The 23,779-nt window shown below is 44.1% G+C and overlaps 1 protein-coding gene and 1 long non-coding RNA gene across 3 annotated transcripts in view; one reads left to right on the forward strand and one right to left on the reverse strand.

The window, feature by feature from the left end:
* The window catches only part of prkcha (protein kinase C, eta, a), a 186,822-nt gene that overhangs the window by 42,421 nt on the left and 120,622 nt on the right, over window positions 1-23,779 (forward strand). The window contains exon 3 of the mRNA XM_067991909.1: window positions 23,104-23,167. Coding sequence (XP_067848010.1) covers window positions 23,104-23,167 — 64 coding nt within the window. The remainder of the gene's footprint in view (window positions 1-23,103; window positions 23,168-23,779) is intronic.
* The window catches only part of LOC137326623 (uncharacterized), a 52,126-nt gene continuing 36,438 nt past the window's right edge, over window positions 8,092-23,779 (reverse strand). Inside the window, exon 3 of one of the 2 annotated variants that reach the window (XR_010964237.1) lies at window positions 8,092-8,359. This is a non-coding gene — a long non-coding RNA (uncharacterized lncRNA). Of the gene's footprint in view, window positions 8,376-23,779 lie in introns of both variants that reach the window. The other variant, XR_010964236.1, reaches the window with a different exon arrangement.

Raw genomic sequence — 23,779 nt, forward strand, 5'->3', positions numbered from 1 at the left:
TCCAAGTGGGCATACACAGTGACGGCATCTCATCATTTTGTAGGCGTGTTGGGGGTTGTTTCAGATAGAAACGCTGCATCAGATGGAACAATTCCATATTCACACGTTTTGCACCATCATGCAGCTTTACAACACGAGGAGTACCAGGAACTATGCTTGCCCAGAATAATTCCCCCATAAGCAAAATTTACATATGCTTCAGAGTTCAGGGAAACAACAAAAAAAAATCTAATCTCTAGGGCAATTAATTCTACGAAACCAGGGGAGGGAAGACCTAAAAATATTGTAGACAGCGCAAAACAGAGGCTGGGTATTCTGCGGCGAGTGACTCATCTCCTGACTCCCCAAAGCCTTTCCACCATCTACAAGGCACAAGTCAGGAGTGTGATGGAATACTCTCCACTTGCCTGGATGAGTGCAGCTCCAACAACACTCAAGAAGCTCGACACCAATCAAGATAAAGCAGCCCGCTTGATTGGCACCCCATCCATCACCCTAAACATTCACTCCCTTCACCACCGGCGCACTGTGGCTGCAGTGTGTACCATCCACAGGATGCACTGCAGCAACTCGCCAAGGCTTCTTCGACAGCTCCTCCCAAACCCGCGACCTCTACCACCTAGAAGGACAAGGGCAGCAGGCGCATGGGAACAACACCACCTGCACGTTCCCCTCCAAGTCACACACCATCCCGACTTGGAAATATATCGCCGTTCCTTCACTGTCGCTGGGTCAAAATCCTGGAACTCCCTTCCTAACAGCATTGTGGGAGAACCGTCACCACACGGACTGCAGCGGTTCAAGAAGGCGGCTCACCACCACCTTCTCAAGAGGCAATTAGGGATGGGCAATAAATGCCGGCCTTGCCAGCGACGCCCACATCCCGTGAACGAATAAAAAAAAAAAAAAAAAAAAACTGCTACAGCAGGAAATGGTATAATTGAAGCACGTTTTACAACAAAGGGAAGTACAACGAGCTGAAAACAAGGTCCACTGGTGAAAGTATCTGCAGCCACAAGCAGAATGTCACGTGGGTGGATGCTTCTGGCAGGTAGCATTTCAGAGTCCATGAGGAAAGGCATCATCACCCTCATCTACAAGTGGAAGGGGGAGAGGGAAGAAATCAAAATTGATGACCCATTTCCTTGCTAAATGTCAACTGCAAGATTCTGTCTAGGACCATCGTCAACAGGCTTAAATCCCTTCTCAGCAGGTGATCCACCCGGATCAGACTTGTACTGTACCCGGCAGCAAGATCTCTGATAGCCTTGCGCTGCTCAGGGATACGATCGCCTACGTGCAGGATAGGGGGGTGAACACCTGCCTCATCAGCCTGGACCAGGAGAAGGCCTTCGACAGAATATTCCACATGTACATGATGGACGTGCTCTCCAAAATGGGTTTTGGGGAGAGAATCTGCGATTGGATCCCACTGCTCTACACGGACATCTGTAGTACAGTCCTAATCAACGGGTGGGAGTCAGGCAGGGCTGTCCTCTCTCTTGTTTGGATGTTGTATCGAGCCGTTTGCCACGTCCGTCAGAAAAGACGCAGGTACCCTGTGTACGATCCCAGGCAGCGGAGGTTCTTGGTTGAAGCCTACCTGTACGTGGACGACGACACCATCTTCTGCTCCGCCGTCAGTCACCCGAGCTTTCTTCCACTTTGTTTGGAGGTCCAAGGTAGAACGCAGGGACAACATGTACAAACCCCTAGAGAAAGGGGGGAGAAGGGCATCCCCAATGCCGCTCTGATCCTGATGGCCACCTTTGTGTGTGGCTGCCTCAGGAAGTGTGTAGAGCCTCAGTACGCAAACATCAAGTGTCACTTGGTACTGAGTTTCTACCTGTCCACTGCACTGAGAAGGCTGGATCTGGCCATGCTGGTCGAGCAAGCACAGGACGTCCTGTCCAGCTCGACTGTCTCATCCCCACCCCCCCACCTGTCCCAGGTGGAGAAGTTCCTGAGGAGGAATCCCTTCGACTACAAGGCCGTCAGACAGCGGCCGACACGAAACATTCTCTGAGTCCTGCAAGGAACAGAGAGAGTGAACTCGATTGGTTTCTTCCCCGAACAAATGATTGAGGTCATTTGGCAGAACGTCTTGTCGCCGGAACTGACCAACAGGCACCAGGATGTAGCCTGGATGGTGGTGAGAAAGGCCCTCCCTTTGCGTTCCTTCCAACATGTACGGAACCTCAGCGCCACAGCGAGCTGCCCTAGAGGCTGCGGTGGGGAGGAGAACGTCATCCACCTCCTGATGGGCTGCCCCTTCATGCAAAGGTTGTGGAAAGAGATGAGTTGATATCTATCCCGGTTCATCCCAAACACCTCGGTAACACAAGACGCATGGGCTATTCCCCAGGATGCACACCAAGACAGATATCGCTTATGGCTAGAAGACCATCAACTTGGTGAAGGAGGTCCTTTGATCCACCCGAAACATGCTGGTCTTCCAGCTGGAGGAGCTGTCCATGACCGAGTGTTGCCGACTCGCACGCCCCAGGGTGCAGGAGTACGTGCTGTGGGACGCTCTGAGGTGAGGTGTGGCGCGGCCTACGCCAAGGCTCTATGGGGAAAGACCACCCCACCTTGTATTGTACACCATGAATCATAGGAAATACTGTCTTTGAATTGTAATAATGAGATTGCACCGTGTACGATCTGTAGTGTTTGGTTTGAATTGTACTGGTTCTGAATTGTGATATTTACATTGAACTGTGTGTATCCTTAAATTCTATGAAATAAAGTATATTTTGAAATTTAAAAAAAGAATCACGTGATCAGAGCTTCAGTTAGCAGATCACGAGGTGTCTGGGTTTACAATATGCAGCGTCAAGTAGTTGAATGGCACAGGTTGTTTTCCATTCTACTGAGTTCCCAGTCTCAGCTGTATAACTATAAGAATGTGCCTCTGTTTAGTGCCTTCATGTAAGCTGAGGCACAATTGGAGAATGAGTCTTCATTGGCTTGCTGTTGCTGCATACCTCCAAGTGGCCAGCTAAAGAATAACATTCCTGAGAACGGGTTGTCCATCTGCCGAGCAGGGCATTGGGCATCTGTGAGCCCAGAGAGAGAAAAGGAGTATAAAATAGAAGGAAAGAACAAAAGGCACGATTGCTAGTAATGTACTTGGAGGGTTTAGTTCTTGGTCCAGCACAGTGTTGGGGGAAGAATATCTCTGGTCACTGTGTGTAAGTATCAACGTTATTTTTGAATGCACTTATAATGTTGCTACACATAGTAATCCAGAGGAATTTTTCCCTCACCCCAATAAATCATTGGAGTGAACTATAACTAAAAAGTACCTCGATTCACTCCATGTGATACCAAGAAATGGCTGAGTGCACTGGTACAGCAAAGTCTATGGGCCCCGACAACATCCCAGCTGTAATGCTGAAGTCTTGTGCTCCAGAACTAGCCGGGCCCCTAGTCAAACTGTTCCAGTACAGCTACAACACTGGCATCTACCCGACAATGTGGAAAATTGCCCAGGTATGTCCTGTCCACAAAAAGCAGGACAAATCCAATCCGGCCAATTATCACCCCATCAGTCTACTCTCAATCATCAGCAAAGTGATGGAAGGTGTTGTCGACAGTGCTATCAAGCGGCACTTACTCACCAATAACCTGCTCACCGATGCTCAGTTTGGGTTCCACCAGGACCACTTGGCTCCTGATCTCATTACAGCCTTGGTCTACACATGAACAAAAGAGCTGAATTCCAGAGGTGAGGTGAGAGTGACTGCCGTTGACATCAAGGCAGCATTTGACCGAGTGTGGCACCAAGGAGCCCTAGTAAAATTGAAGTCAATGGGAATCAGGGGGAAAACTCTCCAGTGGTTGGAGTCATACCTAGCACAAAGGAAGCTGGTAGTGGTTGTTAGAGGCTAATCATCTCAGCCCTGAGACATTGCTGCAGGAGTTCTTCAGGGCAGTGTCCTAGGCCCAACTATCTTCAGCTGCTTCGTCAATGACCTTCCCGCGATCATAAGGTCAGAAATGGGGATGTTCGCTGATGATTGCACAGTGTTCAGGTCCATTCGGAACCCCTCAGATAATGAAGCAGTCCGTGCCCACATGCAGCAAGACCTGGACAACATCCAGGCTTGGGCTGATAAGTGGCAAGTAACATTCGTGCCAGACAAGTGCCAGGCAATGACCATCTCCAACAAGAAAGAGTCTAAACACCTCCCCTTGACATTCAACGGTATTACCATTGCCAAATCACCCACCATCAACATCCTGGGGGTCACCATTGACCAGAAAATTAACTGGACCAGCCACATACATTGGCTACAAGAGCAGGTCAGAGGCTGGGTATTCTGCGGCGAGTGGCTCACCTCCCGACTCCCTACAGCCTTTCCACCATCTACAAAGCACAAGTCAGGAGTGTGATGGAATACTCTCCACTTGCCTGGATGAGTGCAGCTCCAACAACACTCAAGAACCTCGACACCATCCAAGACAAAGCAGCCTGCTTGATTGGCACCAATCCACCACCCTAAACATTCACTCCCTTCACCACTGGCGCAATGTGGCTACAGTGTGTACCATCCACAGGATTCACTGCAGCAACTCGCCAAAGCTTCTTCAACAGGACCTCCCAAACCCTCCACCCCTACCATCTAGAAGGACAAGGACAGGCAGGCACATGGGAACAACACCACCTGCACGTTCCCCTCCAAGTCACACACCATCCCAACTTGGAAATATTTCTCCGTTCCTTCATCGTCGCTGGGTCAAACTCCTGGAACTTCCTTCCTAACAGCACCACGGGAGAACCTTCACCACAGGGACTGCAACGGTTCAAGAAAGCAGCTCACCACCACCTTCTCGAGCAATTAGGGATGGACAATAAATGCTGGCCTGGCCAGTGAAGCCCACATCCCATGAACGAATAAAAAAAAACATGAAATGGTTTGTTTTCATATATGTCAACCATCACCTCCTAAGCTTTTTAACTGGACAGCCAGTGTTTTAGCCCGTGTGCTAGTCTTACAAGAAAAAACAGCTTTTTTTTCACCGCTGGGACTGGAGGGTGCCCATATCGACCAAATAGATTGGTTGCATGGTGGGAATGAAGGCTATTAGAAGCGATCAGTCAGATTTAACTTCTCCCGCTGTTCTGCACAAACTTGAGGCAGAAATGTTTTCAGATGAGCTCCTGGTTTCTGACCGTTGTAATTACTGATGTTTGTTTAGGAGCTGCCCCTGAACTTCTATATAACCAGTAAGCTGTGAAAACGCAGCTTTTAAAATATTTTTATTTTCCTCAAAGGAAAGTTTTGGGGCACACCTGATAATTGCCTTGTGTAAAGGTTTATTTTCTTTAAAACTAATTGCAGATGCTTTTTTGAGATAAAGTTCCCTGCTATGAATTCATTAACTGACTTTATCTGCTCATTCTTGTTGCTGCACTTTTGTAATGACCAGGGTTTGGAATTTAAATGGGAGAGTGGCAATGGAATGGTAATGACTTTTACTTAATATAAAGAATTACATTTGAGATTCTCGGTATAAGATTTGTCTACTATGATGCATGTGCAGACAGTTTGTGGGTGAGCTTTCATGCCTCTCTATGCTGTGTAACTTTGAAAGCAAATTTCAGTTTGTTTGCCTGCTATAGGTCCCCTTGTGACCGTGAAGTAACCAGGGAGAGAGCCAGCTCTGCCCATTTTAAAGCAGGCAACATTCGAGGGGACATTTGAGGGGACGTTAATGACGAGGGTATAATGGAGACTGCAAATTGCAGGCAGTTATTCAGATCCGCTTCAAAGGACAACTTTCAAACCCCCAACATTCTCTTTCACCACCCCCCCCCCCCCCACAATTCCTGCAAAATATGTTTTTGTGCATTTTATTTTTTTTAATAATTGCAGTGCACAATTGTTTTTATTCGCAGTACAAGAAAATAAACCATTTTGACAGACTCAAAGGAGCAACTATGGGGCAGAAATTACAATTGGACTTAGTAGCAGACAAATGCTTACTTAACATGTTCAAACGACATTCCTCTGTCCTCTACTTTAATGGGAGGCAGTGTACCATTTATTCTAACTCGGTTAAAATAGTGGACAGTTGAATGTCATACTTGCATGTTAAGCATTCATCTGCTATTATTACCAGCCGTAATTTCTAGCCTCCTGTTAAAGAATGTTTAAAATACAACAGGTTGATCAGCATTTAAAGAATGCTCGAGTGTTTCAGAATTCCATTTATTTTAGTGACATTGATTCACCCTCAATGTTCCCTAAGTTACTTAAAAATAAAACTTTGATTTCAAATATTTAATTCTCGTGTGGAATATTGAATGGTACTTAGGGTTGCTAACCCTCCAGGAATTAAAGACTGATCTCCTGGACGCTGCTGCGAGCAACCTGGGAGAAAAATCATAGGGGCATTAAAAGAATTGTGTGTTTTTAAAATTTTGTTATTAATTATAAAAGTATTGGAGATGGGGGAAAAATGCTGTTTGACTGGGGAGGGCAGTTGGAGACGTGAAGTCATGTGACGAAACCTCCAGGAATGCAACCGACCCTGATAGTATTGCGTATGCGCAGGCTGCATATAATGATGTGTACAATCAGAGTTTAGTTTCACTATGATTGTCGCACTCGTATGGTTGCTGTATGTTAAAAGCTCCAATTTTAACTGGGTGCCAGTTTTCTGCGGGTGTGTTTTAAACTCACCTGTTCTGGAACAAAAGAGGCTTCTTAACTCCTGGGCCTCGTTTTAAATTCTGCCGACCGACTTCCTATCCATTCAGGCTTGGGGGAATGGGGATTACAGGAGAGAATGCCAGCACTGATCCAGGCCCTGGGAGCCAAATGGCCTCCTGTGTTGTAATTGCTATCATTGTATGAAAACTCTTTTATTGAGTCCGAACATAGGAAGTGGTTTAGAAATGTTGGTGCTGACCTAAGTTTTGGATGATGTGCCCTGTGAGAAGTGCCCCAAACATAGAGCCCGCTGCCCTTTGTGTGATCTCTTGGTTTGGTTCAGGTTGGTCTGTGCTGGCCGGTTTTGACATCTGAGGTCCAAGTATAGATTGGCTCTGACTGAGGCTCCCAGTTCAGAGTTGTCACCTTCACACATAGCCTGAGTCCAAACCAGAGTCCAAGGAGATAAGGAGTGAGTTGGGGCCTGTTTTCCTTGTTTTGAAATCCCTCCGTGGCCTCGCCCCTTCCTATCTCTGAAACCTCCTCCAGCCCTACAACCCGACGAGATCTCTGCGCTCCTCTGTTCTGGCCTCTTGCCCATCCCTGATTTTCTTCGCTCCACCATTGGTGGCCGTGCCTTCAGCTGCCTAGGCCCTAAGCTCGGGAATTCCCTCCCTAAACCTCTCCGCCTCTCTACCTCTCTCCTCCTTTAAGACAGTCCTTAAAACCTACTTCTTTGACCAAGCTTTTGATCACCTGTCCTAACATCTTATGTAGCTCTATGTCAAATTTTGTTTGATTACGCTCCTGTGAAGCGCCTTGGGACATTTTACTACGTTACATGCGCTATATAAATGCAAGTTGTTGTTGTTTTTTAAAATCAGTTATCATTCCCGTGGCTCTCGCTGGACAGTGCTTACGTATGGTCATCAGACTGGGAAAACGATTGGGCTTGGCTGTGATGCTCCCCGTGACAGAATAGTCATCCAACGTTCACTTTTCCAGGCTCGCGCACTGTCAGTGGTTACTTGGGAAAGATTCCAGATTGCAGCTGGCATCCCTGGAACCGTACCCCAGCAAGGAATCGATGCCCAAAGCAAAGGAGGAAACTGACGAGGAGGGGGAGGCGGGGTAAAACGCCATCACGTTGCAATGTTGATTTGGCGGTGGGATTGTGTTAGAACTCCAACCTGCAGTGCTATGTAAAAGCAGGGGATGCAAGCAAGCTTCAATCCAGAATTCACACAATGAATCCTGATCCCAGCTATGCTGTGGTGAGAAGACACTGAGCGAAAGTGACCCTTAGTTGCTCTCCCAGTGGTCTTTTGCAGCGCAGCATTGACGAAAACCTGGGAGCGGAGTGCCTGCATCTTTTCCATCTGGACCCGGTGATCAGTAAGGAGAGACCTCATAGAACATGCAACAAAACTTTCAGATAAAGTTTTTTATCCGTTTCAAACAACAATATAGTTTACATAGTAATCTACAAAATGCAGCCCAGTACGTTTATCCAAGCCAAGGTTTGATATTGGACATTACTGTCTGTGCTGCTGAAATAAAGGGACACACGTAAGGTTCTTCATTGTGTTTAAGATGAGGTTGATAACAGGTGCCACGCCATACGGGATTGCTGATTCACAATGCCAAGAAGTGGTTCAATTTCCCATTCCGCTGAGCTCCCAGTCTTAGCTGTATGACTAAAAAGACACACTTCTGTTTAGATCAAGACAAAAGGGAACAGTGTTGTTTAAATGAGAATTAAAACTGAAACTGAGAATCCAAGATATGAGATGTACAGTATTTTACATTTTTATTGCACTATTTCTTCAATTTTCTGAAATAAAATCTATGTAATTCTGTCCTTTTAGAAATGATGACCTTGATTACACTTGGCGCTACTGTTTTCTGATCTGTTTTATTTTCCGCTTAGCTCAGCAGCATTTACAGGAGCCGTGAGGAACAAGTTTTAAATTCCCTGTTCATTGAAGTTCAAAGTTTTGTTTCTGAATGGAAGCTGGAACTACATTAGTACGTAGCAAGTGCATGCACTGTGGGGGGCATGGGGTGGGGGTGTCGAAGAAGCAACTGAACACCTGTTTCTCAGTGTGCTTTCTGGTGTGATCTGCAGGTAGGTTCTGACAACAGTAGGGGCCTTGTGCATTGATACTGTGCGCAGACACAGGATGTGGACTAATCCAGTAAAGTCTACATGGGGCTACTTTCACCGATGCTACACAGTTCCTGTGCGGAAGTGACCTTTGAGTTTTGCAGATACAAGAGAAAGTCATTCTCAAACTGTTTCAGACATTTAAGGATACGCTTGATATTGTACAGAAAAATATTAATAATCATGTGGGATTGGCCATAAGTCACACTCAAGACATTTAAGCATGTGATGAAAGTTGGCACAAAACACAAATCTTGTGATCCCTTCTTGTCGAATTCCAACTTCGGCTATGCAAGCCAGGAAAAGCACTGGTAAACGCCAGGGTTTTCTCTGCACAGAATTCAAGGGCAAGTTGTATTGGGCTATTTTCATACATTTCTAGAGACTGGTTGCAGGGCAGCATTGGCAGATCATGTTAACAGGTCACATGTCCACCTGTTCGTGAGGTGCACGCCAGAAAGACCTGATAAGGGAAGGAGAGAGTGCAAAAAAAGAACAACAGTACTTTTGTTTTAAAAGTAAGGTTCTTCCTTTTTAAGGTATTATATTTTCTTCCTTTGCTCCTATTTTTGGTCTCCGTGTGCATAGTCCATCTATAGGCAAGTAGGTGTCCTTTTGTCATTGCTCCTCTAAAATTGGCTGGGTGAATCAGAGTGGCTGAGAAAATCAATTTATGTCTTTTTTCCTCTTTCTCATTTTTTCTCTTTCTCTCCCCTTCCCTCTGCCCATGGCTTCTGCTTGATAGTTTCCACATTGGAGTGGAGGGATTTAAACATTTTTTTTAATTTGTTCATGGGATGTGGGCATCACTGGCAAGGCCAGCATTTATTGCCCATACCTAATTGCTCTTGAGAAGGTGGTGGTGAGCCGCCACCTTGAACTGCTGCAGTCCATGTGGTGAAGGTTCTACCACAGTGCTGTTAGGAAGGGAGTTCCAGGATTTTGACCCAGCGACGATGAAGGAACGGCGATATATTTCCAAGTCGGGATGGTGTGTGACTCGAGGGGAACGTGCAGGTGGTGGTGTCCCCATGTGCCTGCTGCCCTTGTCCTTCTAGGTGGTAGAGGTCGCGGGTTTGGGAGGTGCTGTCGAAGAAGCCTTGGCGAGTTGCTGCAGTGCATCTTGTAGATGGTACACACTGCAGCCATTGTTCGCTGGTGGTGAAGGGAGTGAATGTTTAGGGTGGTGGATGGTGTGCCAATCAAGCGGGCTTCTTTATCCTGGATGGTGTCGAGCTTCTTGAGTGTTGTTGGAGCTGCACTCATCCAGGCAAGTGGAGAGTATTCCATCACACTCCTGACTTGTGCCTTGTAGATGGTGGAAAGGCTTTGGGGAGTATTTATGTGCCTGGTCCAGATAAGTTTCTGGTTAGTGGTGACCCCCAGGATGTTGATGGTGGGGGATTCGACGATGGTAATGCTGTTGAATGTCATAGGGAGATGATTAGACTCTCTCTTGTTGGAGATGGTTATTGCCTGGCACTTGTCAGGCGCGAATGTTACTTTCCACTTATCAGCCCAAGCCTGGATGTTGTCCAGGTCTTGCTCTTGCTGCCTGCAGGCACAGACTGCTTCATTGGGGATGATCATTTTAAATTTGAGGACCAGGAGCCAGTGTAAGTCAATGAGGGCAGGGATGATTATCAAGCGGGACTTGGTTAGGGATAGGATATGGGCAGCAGAGTTTTGGATGTGCTGAAGTATATGGAGGATAAAGGATGGGAGGCAGGCCAGGAGAGCATCGGAATAATCGAGTCTGGAGGTGACAGAGGCATGAATGAGGATTTCAGCAGCAGATGGGCTGAGGTAGGGGTGAAGGCGGGCGATGTTATCGAGATGAAAGTAGGTCATCTTTGTGATGGTAAGCTTATGGGGTCAGAAACTCAGCTCTGGGACAAATAGGCTGCTGAAGTTCAGAACAGTCTGATTCAGCCCGAGACAATGGCCCTGGAGGGGGATGTTGTCAATGGTGAAGGTATGGAGTTTCGTGCTGGCAGCCAAAGACTATTGCTTCGGTCTTCTCGATGTTTAGTTGGAGAAAATTGTGGCTCATCCAAGACTGGGTTCTCCTCGGTAACAATATCAGGAATTCAAGCATAGGCCAACGTGTTCCTATGGGACTTGCTGACTTGAAAATTCCAAATTGGATGCACCAGGTGTGCAAGTTTGTAAAATTTACCTTTTGTGTATTGGATAGAAAGCATTAGATGGATGGAGGTGTGTTCAAAAGCTGCTAAAAAAAAATACTGGAGATTTGCATCATATCAAATTGCAAGTGTACAGCTTGAGTAATTAAATAGCCTTGTAATTCATTCCCAGCCATTTTATTGTTCAGAATATGTTGTTTTCTAATTCTTAGCATCCCCATTCTAGTTTGCTATTAACTCATATCACTTTCTTACAGTTGCTATCTACCATCGTACCTCATGAATTTTTCCATGGGGCTTCGTGCCATGTGACTGAAGGGTTTAAGACACCAGACGTGGGGATGAGGGGTAGGGAGTATCAGACAGCAAAAAAAACACTTTAATGAAACATAGTACTGTACTGGTAGTACTTTGTCATGCAGAGAAACACAAACGAAGTATAGGGAGATGGAACAGGCTAGTTCAATAATTTATGGTCTAAAGTGGTGTAGAATTACGCTTTTTTCAGTTCTCCCTGTTAAAAAGTATCGAACACACTGGGTTTCACATTTCTGCTTTAATGTAGTTGTAACATTTCTTGTGAACTCAGAACGTCATCATGTAGAAATGAGGCTTAATACAGAAAGTATTTGAAGAATGCAGATGTAATGTCAATATATTCTATTGTTCTCAGATAATCTGAGTTTAACTACAGGCTACAGCCTGTGTCAGTCCATTAGTGCCCTTTCAGTTTGAATATTTGTTTGCTCAAAGGTGAGCCCAGGTCGAGCCCAGTACATCCCGACAAAAAAGCCGATGCTTTGTAGAAACTGTATGGACTGTGATTGCTACTCATGTCTGCTTGTCCATTAACGTATCAACTGAATTCCTACAAATTGCGTGGATAAGCACTTTAAATGAAAGCAGTTTGCAGAGTAATTTGCAGGCATCCAATTGTATATTGCAGCCCATTGGGTTTTTCATAAACTGGTGAAACCCTGCTAACATGCTTGTGTGAGCTACTAAGGACCATTTGAACAAGAACATTGTATCTGGACGAAATCAGCTGTAAAGACTGGGCTACAGTGTACATCTCAGAATGTTGGGGATAGTCTTTGGACTGATTTGACTTGACTACCTCAAGAGTTTTAGTCTTGGACTTTAAGGTATATCAAAAGTGTAAGGGAAATTGAAGTCGTTGACTTAAGTAACAGTTATTCTCAACAACAACCCATAATAAGGGAGGAATGAAACACTCCTCAGCTGTACTTAAATAACAGGTTTCCTGTTTCCTGGTAAATTGCTGGATACCTTATTGATTGAGATATACAGGTCTCCACAATGAAAACACCAGGAAATTAGAGAAATGCTAAGAATTCATTATATAGTTATTGGAGATGCATTTTTACTACACCTTTGGTGAAAAGAACTAGTGATTTTTAAAGAAATGAATACAAATATAACAACTTGCATTTATATAGTGCCATTAACTTAGTAACGTAGACAAAATTTGACGCTGAGCTAAAGAAAGAGATATTAGGACAAGTGATTAAAAACTTGGTCAAAGTGGGAGCTACTTAAAGAAGCAGAGAGAGGTGGAGAGGTTTAGAGAGGGAATTTCAGAGCTTAGGGCCTAGATGGCTGAAGGCACAGCCGCCAATGGTGGGGCAAAGGGAGTGGGGGATGCACAAGAAAGAAAGACTTGCATTTATATAGTGCCTTTCATGACCTCAGGATGTCCCAAAGCACTTTACAGCCAATTAAGTACTTTTGAAGTGTAGTAACTATTTGTAATGTAGGTCAGAGTTGGAGGAGGATTATAGGGCTGGAGGAGGTCCCAAAGGTGGGGATAGGCAACCCCATGGAAGGATTTGAACACGAGGATGAGAATTTTAAAATCGAGGTGTTGGTGGACTAGGAGTGTCAGCGAGCACAATGGTGATGGGCAAACGGGACTTGGTGCGGGTTAAGAAGCGGGCTGCAGAGTTCTGGGTGAGCTCAAGTTTCTGGAGGGTGGAAGATGGGAGGCTGACCCGGAGAGTATTGGAATAGTTTGTCTTTTGTGAATCCAAGCTCAGAAGCTGCAAGTTTCTTATTGTAAACCTGAAATCAAAACTTGCTTCTGTTTGCAAATAGCAAATATCTCACAGATTGGGATCCATGCAAATGCTAGTTTCCTCATTGGAAATGATATGGGGTGATGGAATGCTGGACACTGAGTCTGTATCTGACTCCAGTTACATTTACCTCCACTCCCCTTCTCCTCTCCCCCCTCATCTTTCAAAGACGTTGACTCTCTCAGTGGGGATATGCTCTCATGGGCACTAAACACTCTTGCCCAAGTGCCATTATTCATGTATGAATTTTGGCAGTTAGTGTCATTAGGCTGTCACACTGTGGACTACATCACAGTGGAACTTGATGCTTACAACTGGGATCACTCTATTGGTCAGGAACAAGAACCCTAATCCAAGAAAGGATATTATTAAACTAGAAAGAGTGCAGAAAAGATTTACTAGGATGCTACCGGGACTTGATGGTTTGACTTATAGGGAGAGGTTGGATAGACTGGGACTTTTTTCCCTGGAGAGTCGGAGGTTAAGGGGTGATCTTATAGAAGTCTATAAAATAATGAGGGGCATAGATAAGGTAGATAGTCAAAATCTTTTCCCAAAGGTAGGGGAGTCTATAACGAGGGGACATAGATTTAAGGTGAGAGGGGAGAGATACAAAAGGATCCAGAGGGGCAATTTTTTCACTCAAAGGGTGGTGAGTGTCTGGAACGAGCTGCCAGAGGCAGTAGTAGAGGCGGGTACAATTTTGTCTTTTAAAAAGCATTTGGACAGTTACATGGGTAAGATGATTGTAAACAATTTTACAACACCAAGTTATAGTCCAGCAATTTTATTTTAAATTCACAAGCTTTCGGAGGCTACCCCCTTCCTCAGGTGAACGATGTGGAAATTTCCACATCGTTCACCTGAGGAAGGGGGTAGCCTCCGAAAGCTTGTGAATTTAAAATAAAATTGCTGGACTATAACTTGGTGTTGTAAAATTGTTTACAATTGTCAACCCCAGTCCATCACCGGCATCTCCACATCATGGGTAAGATGGGTATAGAGGGATATGGGCCAAGTGCAGGCAATTGGGACTAGCTTAGTGGTATAAACTGGGCGACATGGACATGTTGGGCCGAAGGGCCTGTTTCCATGTTGTAAACTTCTATGACTCTATGAGCACTTCAGACACTCAGACCCCCAGTGCTGCCCCAGCTGAGACCAGTTAATTCAGCACAGATCGGGGATTGAGCCTGGGATGTTCTTAATCGCAGCCAGAGTCTGAGAGTTTTCCTTTCAGCTATTGGTACAGTTATTGAGCCCATTACTTAATTTAAATTTAATTTTGACAATATACTACCCAACCAAAAGACAGCCCAGCTACACTTTTCATATCATTATGTTGTTAAATCAAGATTTGTATTTTAACTTAATAAGCACAGTGCTGAATTCGGGGATGGCGATGCAAGAAAAACTATAATCAAAACCAGACGTGGGGTTTCACAAAAACCTTTTGTTGTTACAGTTAGGCTCACAAAGATGATGGATGAACCTTCCCTTCAGTTCATATATACGCTGGTGGCCAGAGGCACGTAATACAATTATTTTATCAGCTTATCAACAAATCTATTAAATTGCTAGCAATAGACTTACTGCTTCAATTGTGTTGGAAAAATGAATGTGAACTATGCTGCTTCCCAATAAATTGGGAATGGTGCTTTCCACTTTGTGACTTAGAACATCATGGCTGGCTATCTGGCAAAGCCTAAATGGTGTTTCGTGGACTACAGCACCATTACTGAAGCCCGCCTGTTCATGTCAGCACACCATCTTAATGTACAGGCATTACAAACCCTCAGATCTATTCTTTATACTGAGTCCCTCCGATAAACTTGGCGAACTCCAGCACTCCTTTTACTGGCATGTGTGTCTGATGAATTTCAATATTTCTTACTGAATAGTTGCTTTGTACATGAGTGAAACTACAGTTTGAAAAGCATTTATAAGTTACAACATAACTTGTTTTGACCGCTGATTAAAAAGTATGCACGGACCACTGAAAAAGCCACACCATAAATAAGGGATGTCACACAGAAATGAAGAAAAAATTCCACAACAGTTGAATTTGATAAGGCTTCATGCAATGGGCAGACAGCAACTCCTTTAACACCAACACTTAATAAAAGCACACAGTGTGCTTCAACTCCACCCAATCAGCCATTTCTCCTGACAGTTTAGAAGGTAGATGTCCTCAATTACTTTATATTTTACTTGTAACTCTTGACACCAGAGGTGTGAATAATGGACAAAAATCTTCCAGCCGTAAAGAAAGCTGGGGAAAGAAAAAAATGGAGGATTTAATGAAAAGGCTTAACGACTTGACTGAATCATAGAATCATAGAAAGGTTACAGCAAGGAAGGAAGCCATTCGGCCCATCGAGTCCGCGCTGGCTCTATGCAAGAGCAATCCAGCTAGTCCCACTCCCCCACCCTATCCCCAAAGCCCTGCAAATTCTTTCCTTTCAAATACTTATCCAGTTCCCTTTTGAAGGCCATGATTGAATCTGCCTCCATCACCCCCTCAGGCAGTGCATTCCAGATCCTAATCACTCGCTGTGTAAAAAAAGTTTTTCCTTATGTCACCTTTGGTTCTTTTGCCAATCACCTTAAATCTATGTCCTCTGGTTCTTGACCTTTCTGCCAATGGGAACATTTTCTCTCTCTCTCCAGATCCTTCATGATTTTGAATACCTCTATCTAATCTCTTTGCAACTGTCTCTGTTCCAAGGAGAACAACCTCAACTTCTCCAGTCTATCCATGTAACTAAAAGTCCCTCATCCCTGGAATCATTTTAATAAATCTCTTCTGCACCCTTTCTAAGGCCTTCACATCTTTCCTAAAGTGCAGTGCCCAGAACTGGACACAATACTCCAGTTGTGGCTAAACCAGTGTTTTATAAAGGTTCATCATGACTTCCATACTTTTGTACTCTGTGCCTCTATTTATAAAGCCCAGGATCCCGTATGCTTTTTTAACCACTTTCTCAACCTGCCCTGCCACCTTTAATGATTTGTGCACATTTACATATACATAACATATACATAACATATGCATATAACTGATTCCCATTTGAAGACTGTGATAAACAATACTAGCAGCAGACTTTTTAGAACTGCTTAATTAACCTTTAATGATTGCTAGTGTAGTAAAGCTGTATAGAAATTGTATACTAATGATGTGAGCCTCCAGATTTTTGTTTCCACTTCTCATATGAAGTTCACATGCCTGATGGTACTCAGTTGCCAGATCAACATTTGTGATTTGTTTCTTCCACAGAAAGTTGCAGAACGCCATAAGATTGAAACTAAAATAGGAATAAGTCGTGGTGCCATTTTATACTTAACCGTTTATACCAAATCACTTGTAGACTTATAACCAATGGACGTGCTGCAGTGTATTGTTCAGCAAATCCAAGAAATCACTGAGGAAAGTACTGCAAAATTACTTCATTCTTTATTAGTTTATTGCCAGTTATTGTATTACTAATATTGAAAAGTACAAGTGCATAACCTACGTTATCATTACTGGACTTGTACCAGCATCAGGAAGGCATGGTGTAAAGCTGTTGTCATGTAAAGATATGGCTGCACTGTTAGCCAGTTTACAAAGGACCCTGGGATGAGTACTTTACTTGCCCTTGCTGGCTGTTACCCAAATGTATCATTGGTTCTCTTTTGTCCCTAAAAAATTACAAGATGGAAGGAGATGCAGGAAATAGTTTCTGTATGTAACCTGGCTATAATATGGCTAGGTCCATTTGACAAAAAATATTCTTTAGTATGGAAACAAATGCTGTGTAAACCACTTTCAGTTGAGATTTAATGGCAGATTATAGATTCAGGTAACCCTTCAAAGCAAGTGTAAAGCCACACACCATTGCCAACACTTGGATTTTGCACTATTCTGTAATGTAGTCCATTCATGGGGATAGAGGGAGAGAAAAATACTGATCTATCTATCTTTCTTTTTCCTCTATCTTGCTCCCTTTCTCTCTCTCCCTCTCTTTTTTTAATCATATGCATTAAAATTATAGTGCAGAATCAATAAATTGTTGATGAAATCACAAGCATTTCACACACGAGAACCGGTAATAAAAGTTGCTGCAGCACGACAGTATATTTAATCACTGATGGAAGTCAAGTGACACAGGAACATGGTGGAATTAATTTCCTGAAGCATTTCTTCAAAACCTATTTTCAGTTATGCAGGAGGAACAGACAGCATGTGATAACTGGGGTGGGGGGCATGTTCATGTGCTCTCATTTCTTGTGTTCCTGTTGGCAATGAGAGAGCTAATGAACCGAAAATGAGGACTCAGCAGTCCAGTTGAATCCTGTAACAGCGGAGATTGGTTTGGTTTGATCGCTTGAGGTGTAATGGGGGTTAAATTGGATAACCCCCGAAACCAGGCGCGGTGCGCGATTAACCCACACCTGGTCGTTGAGATACAGGTAGCATGTCACATTTATGCTGCCTGGTCATTTACCTGATATCTGTGATCAGCCAGGTCTAGCTGCACTGTTGACTGATTCCTCACCAGCAGCACCGCACCTCCCCCCACTTGCACCTCTTATTTGCAAAATATAAGATAAGGGTCCACACAGAGTCTGAATGGAGATCAGACATCGCACACGTAAAACACAGATGCAGGTCCCGTCCTTATGTTTTAAAAACTGGTGAGTTATGTTAAAACATTGAATAAAGGTTGCACACTACTAAATTCCACATCCTCCAAACTGCACGCCAGACCTCACCAATCTTCCGATCTGAGATTGTACCAGGCCTGCGAGAGAACGTGCACCAAGGTTCTTTGCTGATGCACCACAGGCCTTGCTGCAAGAGGTGGACAGAAGGAGGGGCATCCTATATCTGCAGAGGGGGCAAGAGGCCCTCCAGACATATGCTCAAGAGGCAGTGGGAGACAGCAGGGGACGAAGTCAATGCCAGGCGCACAACACCACGCACATGGATGCAGTGCAGGAAAAAGTTCAGTGCTTTGACATGAATGGTCAAGGTGAGTGAGGTCAACTGTCAAGTGGCATCTCCTACCAACTGCACCACTAGCCACATCCACTGCTCCACGCACTACACCACCCCATCACCCACATACCAACAAACTCTTTCAATCAGTACTCAACTCTTCCAATCAGATGCTTCCTCTCATCTTCATACATTACCACTGTTGCAAACCGCACACTCACAGGTCACGCACACTGGCAGCTATTCAACCGTGACAGGCACATCACCTAAACACCTTGCAGGACACTCACCGACACACGTCCCACTTCCTTGCAGGAGAAGGTGGCAGCAAGTGGCAGTGGCTCCATGGAACATGAATCTGCTGTCCTCACTCAGGATGACAGCATTCCTGTCCCACCCCTGCCACTCTGCCAGTGCCCTTCCTGTTGCCTGTCAGCTAGCCAGCCCACTCCCTTTAGAGTATTGAAACTTTATTGTAGGAAGATAGGAACAGGAATAGGCCATTTATCCCCTCGAGCCTGTTCCGCCATTCAGTGAGATCATTCTTGATCTGTGACCTAACTCCATATATTCGCCTTAGCCTCATATCCCTTAATACCTTTGGTTAGCAAAAATCTATCAATCTCAGATTTAAAATTAACAATTGAGCTAGCATCAACTGCCATTTGCAGACGAGCGTTCCAAACTTCTACCACCCTTTGTGTGTAGAAGCAGTTCCTAACTTCACTCCTGCTAGTACTGGCTCTAATTTTTAGGCTATGTCCCCTGGTCCTAGTATTCAAGTGTTGGAGACCTCCAAAAATAGGTACAAATGCATCAGAAGCAATATAGGAACACAGGAACAGGAGTAGGCCATTCAGCCCCTCGTGCCTGCTCTGCCATTTGATAAGATCATGGCTGATCTGTGATCTAACTCCATATACCTGCCTTTGGCCCATATCCCTTAATACCTTTGGTTGCCAAAAAGCTATCTATCTCTCATTTAAATTTAGCAATTGAGCTAGTATCAATTGCCGTTTGCGGAAGAAAGTTCCAAACTTCTACCACCCTTTGTGTGTAGAAATGTTTTCTAATCTCATCCTGAAAGGTCTGGCTCTAATTTTTAGACTGTGCCCCCTACTCCTAGAATCCTCAACCAGCAGAAATAGTTTCTCTCTGTTCCCCTTAATATCTTAAACTTCGATCAGATCACCCCTTAAACATCGAAATTCTAGAGAATACAACCCCAATTTGTGTAATCTCTCCTCGTAACTTAACCCTTGAAGTCTGGGTATCATTCTAGTAAACCTACGCTGCACTCCCTCCAAGGCCAATATGTCCTTCCGAAGGTGCAGTGCCCAGAACTGCTCACAGTACTCCAGGTGCGGTCTAACCAGGGTTTTGTATAGCTGCAGCATAACTTCTGCCCCCTTGTACTCTAGTCCTCAAGATATAAAGGCCAGCATTCCATTAGCTGCCTTGATTATTTTCTGCACCTGTTCACGACACTTCAATGATCTATGTACCTGAACCCCAAGTCCCTTTGGATATCCACTGTTTTTAACTTTTTACCATTTAGAAAGTACCCTGTTCTATCCTTTTTTGATCCAAAGTGGATGACCTCACATTTGTCTACATTGAATTCCATTTGCCACAGTTTTGCCCATTCACCTAATCTATCAATATCCCTTTGTAATTTTATGTTTTCATCTCCACTGCTTACAATGTCACCAATCTTTGTGTCATCGGCAATCTTAGATATGAGACTTTCTATGCCTTTATCTAAGTCGTGAATAAATATTGTGAATAATTGAGGCCCCAAGACAGATCCCTGCGGGACTCCTAGTCACATCCTGCTAATGTGAGTACCAACCCATTATCCCTACTCTGTCGCCTTTCGCTCAGCCAACGTCCTAACCAAGTCCGTACTTTTCCCTCGATTCCATGGGCTTCTATCTTAGCTAACAGTCTCTTATGTGGGACTTTATTAAATGCCTTCTGGAAGTCCATATAAATAACATCCATTGACATTCCCCTGTCCACTACTTTAGTCACCTCTTCGAAAAATTCAATCAGGTTTGTCAGGCACGACCTACCTTTCACAAATCCATGCTGGCTGTCTCTGATTAACTGTAAATTCTCGAGGTGTTCAGTCACCCTATCCTTAATTATAGACTCTAGCATTTTCCCCACAACAGATGTTAGGCTAACTGGTTTCCTTCTCCTTTCTTAAAAAGCGGAGTGACATGTGCAATTTTCCAATCTAGAGGGACAGTTCCTGAATCTAGAGAACTTTGAAAGATTATAGTTAGGGCATCTGCAATGTGCTCACCTACTTCCTTTAAAACCCTGGGATGGAAACCATCTGGTCCTGGGGATTTGTCACTCTTTAGTGCTATTATTTTCTTCGTTACTGTTGTTTTACTTACGTTAATTTTATTGAGTCCCAGTCCCCGATTCAATATTAGTTTTCTTGGGATTTCCGGCATGCTATCCTCTTTTTCGACTGTAAATACTGACGCAAAGTAATTATTCACCATGTCCGCCATGTCCCCATTGTCAATGACAATATCCCTACTTTCAGTTTTTAAGGGGCCAACACTGCTCCTGACCACCCTCTTCTTCCTAATATAATCCAGCAACTAACCTGTAAATCTGCATGAGCCCTTTAAATAGCACTGGTGGGGGGTCCTCCATTCTGTTTACGACTTGTTCAGCTGTGCGGCGTTAAGACAGTGCGATCAGCATTGCACACTGATCTAACGCATATTCTCCCTACTTTACATGCTACCGGTGTTTGTTATCTGCGTGTGCGCAAGCACCTTTTATCAAGATGGTGTCTGGAGCACGACATGCGCATTCTAGATGCCTTTTTGGGTCTTTAGGAGGCTGCATAGCGCCTATACAATGGGCGCTACACGGCCCGATTTATAGCCCAATATTTTACAACACCTGTCTTGCTGCTTACCTGAAACAGGCAGCGGTAACTTCAGAACTCCATTGGTCTGAACTGGACTAATTGGGATTCCCCTGAACTCATTATGCCCAGTTCCAGTAAATGGGATACCTTTTTATTGACCTAGTTTTTACATTTCTGAGAATTGGTATTGGCAACCTGCAGCGTCATGTTTTCTGCAGCTGAATATATTTCTCCAGTGATGTGTGTGTATTCTGTAAAACACTGAATGGAGTGTCACTGAGCCTAAATAGTCAGCTTACAGTGGTCACTGTGCATGTATTTGCTGCGTCAACCTTGACTGTATCAGACTTTGCAAGTATTGCTGTGTTGCATGTGAGTCCTGTAGTTTCAGTACGTCATCCTAGCATGTTTACATGATCCTATTTAGTTAGTTTCCTCCTTTTCTCTCTTATTCTCTCACACACACACACACACACACACGAAGCCATGATCTTTACTGCTGTGCACAGCATAGTGAATAACCCTGTATCTTCCCTAAGTGTTTAGCCAGGTAGTATTCATACTTCAGTCATAAGAACAGTCCATCTCACTTACGCCAAAAAAAGGACAACAGTGTTTGAAGAATGAATCAATTCACTCAAACAAGTTTTACATGAAATAAAATGACAAGTCATAATTTACTCAAGTCATAGGCTTCTACTATTGACTTAACCTGTTCCAGCTTTACTCCTATACTTTGTGACATTGTCTGAACCCATTAATTATGTGACTTCCCTGAGCAGCTCTCCTGGCCATTGATTTATATATATTTTATTTTTATTAAACAAATGTTTCTATTTTCTCTGGGAGAAAAAAAATGCAAGGAGGAAAAGGGAAAAAATAACTTTTAAACGTAAATCATTTTGCTGTTGCTTCATAGTTGCTCTGCAAGGATCTAGGGTGTCTTGTTACAGATTTTTGGCTTGCACAAAGAAAACACACAGCGTAGAAGCTTTAAAAAGTGCAGATAAACAAAACAGAATGCATTGGATTTTGAAGTTTTTTGTGGTGTTTTTTCTATGAATAATACTTAAGTGAAGTAAGTAAATGGAGTTTGATTCTTTTGGGAGTTTAAAGTTAGACACATAGGGATAGAAGTTCAGATCACTCTTGTGATATGTGTGGAGTGAGATACGTGGGCTATTAAGGATCCTTGGTGTAACAAGGGATAGCACAATTTCACTAAGTGTAGGGAAATTGAATCTCTGGAGCAGAGGATCTCTGTGCTGAAGAAGCAATAGACTATATTCTTCATCATCAGAGAGGATGAGGGATTTCTGGACCATGTCAAGGAAGTAGTCGCCCAAAACATTGTGCTCGTCAGTTCAGGACATGGGAATGGTTTAGAAAGGGAGAAATTGGTCATCATCCTCCAGGGCAACAGAGGAACCCCTAAGTTACTGGAATAGATACATTGTATTGAACAAATACAAGATGGACAGCAACAGTGACACAGAGGAGGATGGTCTTGAACAACTTTGTGGCACCATGGAGCAAAGGACGACCGAGGGGGTGGGAGGCACGCAGACTACGAGAATAGGAAAATGGTATTAGTGGGAGATTTTCCAGCTCGTCCACAATAACTTTGGCAAAAGAGCTGCGGAAACCCCAGGAAAATAGCATTAGATGGCATTTACACTTTTTCCGGGGTTTCCGCAGCTCTCCCGCCAATGTTACGGCACATGCGCAGGAGAACTACGGCGGATATTTGCCCCCAAGTTCTCTTGGTTGGGGGGGAGGTAGTTAGTGATGAGGGATAATCTATTTTAAATTGTCACAGAGAGAGTGAGCTAAACGATTAGAAATTTCTTTACAGATAGTTGTTGGAGCATGGAATGCTTTTCTACAGAGAGTGGTTGAGAAACAGACCGTTGCATCTAGGGAAAAGTGAATAAATATTTGAAATAGAGGAAGATACAGGGCTACAGGGAAGAGAGTGGGACGCTGGGATTAGTTCTGGATTGCTCCAAATGGCCTCTGTGCTGTAAATTGTGGTCTATGGACTTGCCATCAGAGTTGATTTTGGGTAGGTCATTGTTTGTTTGTGTATGGTATAACTTTCATTATTTTATTTTGTATACGTCCTCATGATTGTATCTGTTTCTTTGCTAGGTTGATTTGGAGCCTGAGGGTAAGCTGTACATCCTGATAGACATGAAGGAGATGACTTGTGAAGGTAAGTCCCCGTCTGTTGCTCAGCCAACACTGATCTGTTCAGTCCAGCACTTCTTTTGCTGCTTAAATCAATTAACAGGGTGGGCATCCTAGGGTGCAGCAGCCCAGATTATTTTAGTGGGCCTTGTGGGGGTTCGGGGCCCACAAAAATAATTTTGATATTTACCATTGGCGGGTCTGTTCGGTTCCATCGCTCGCAGTGCAGGCTCCGATCAGTTTCAACCTGAAATGTCAATTGGGGTCCTATTTATGTCGGAGAATCCCAATTTTCATATTAAAAGGGGCTTATCGCCTGAAACAGGCAGGTGCTCTGGACACCTAGCGGTAGGCCCCTTTCAGAATTGAGCCATCCGCAACACCAACCGGGCACTAAGGCGACTGACGACCCCATTTTGAGGCCATTTCTGCCCCGTTAACGCCAGACAAAGGCAATGAAATTCAACCCCACTGAAGGCAATTGTAGTGTCTCAACTGCCATCCAGATTAAGATCAGTTAACTCCACACGACTGTGGATTGAACCAGGCTCCTTTTTGATATATATTGCCTAGCTATTCACAGCCGTTACCAGCTGAGCCAGTGATCAAGATAATTATGCCTTGCCCTTATTTGTTT

This window comes from Heptranchias perlo, chromosome 10 (assembly GCF_035084215.1).
Source record: "Heptranchias perlo isolate sHepPer1 chromosome 10, sHepPer1.hap1, whole genome shotgun sequence".
NCBI lineage: Eukaryota > Metazoa > Chordata > Chondrichthyes > Hexanchiformes > Hexanchidae > Heptranchias > Heptranchias perlo.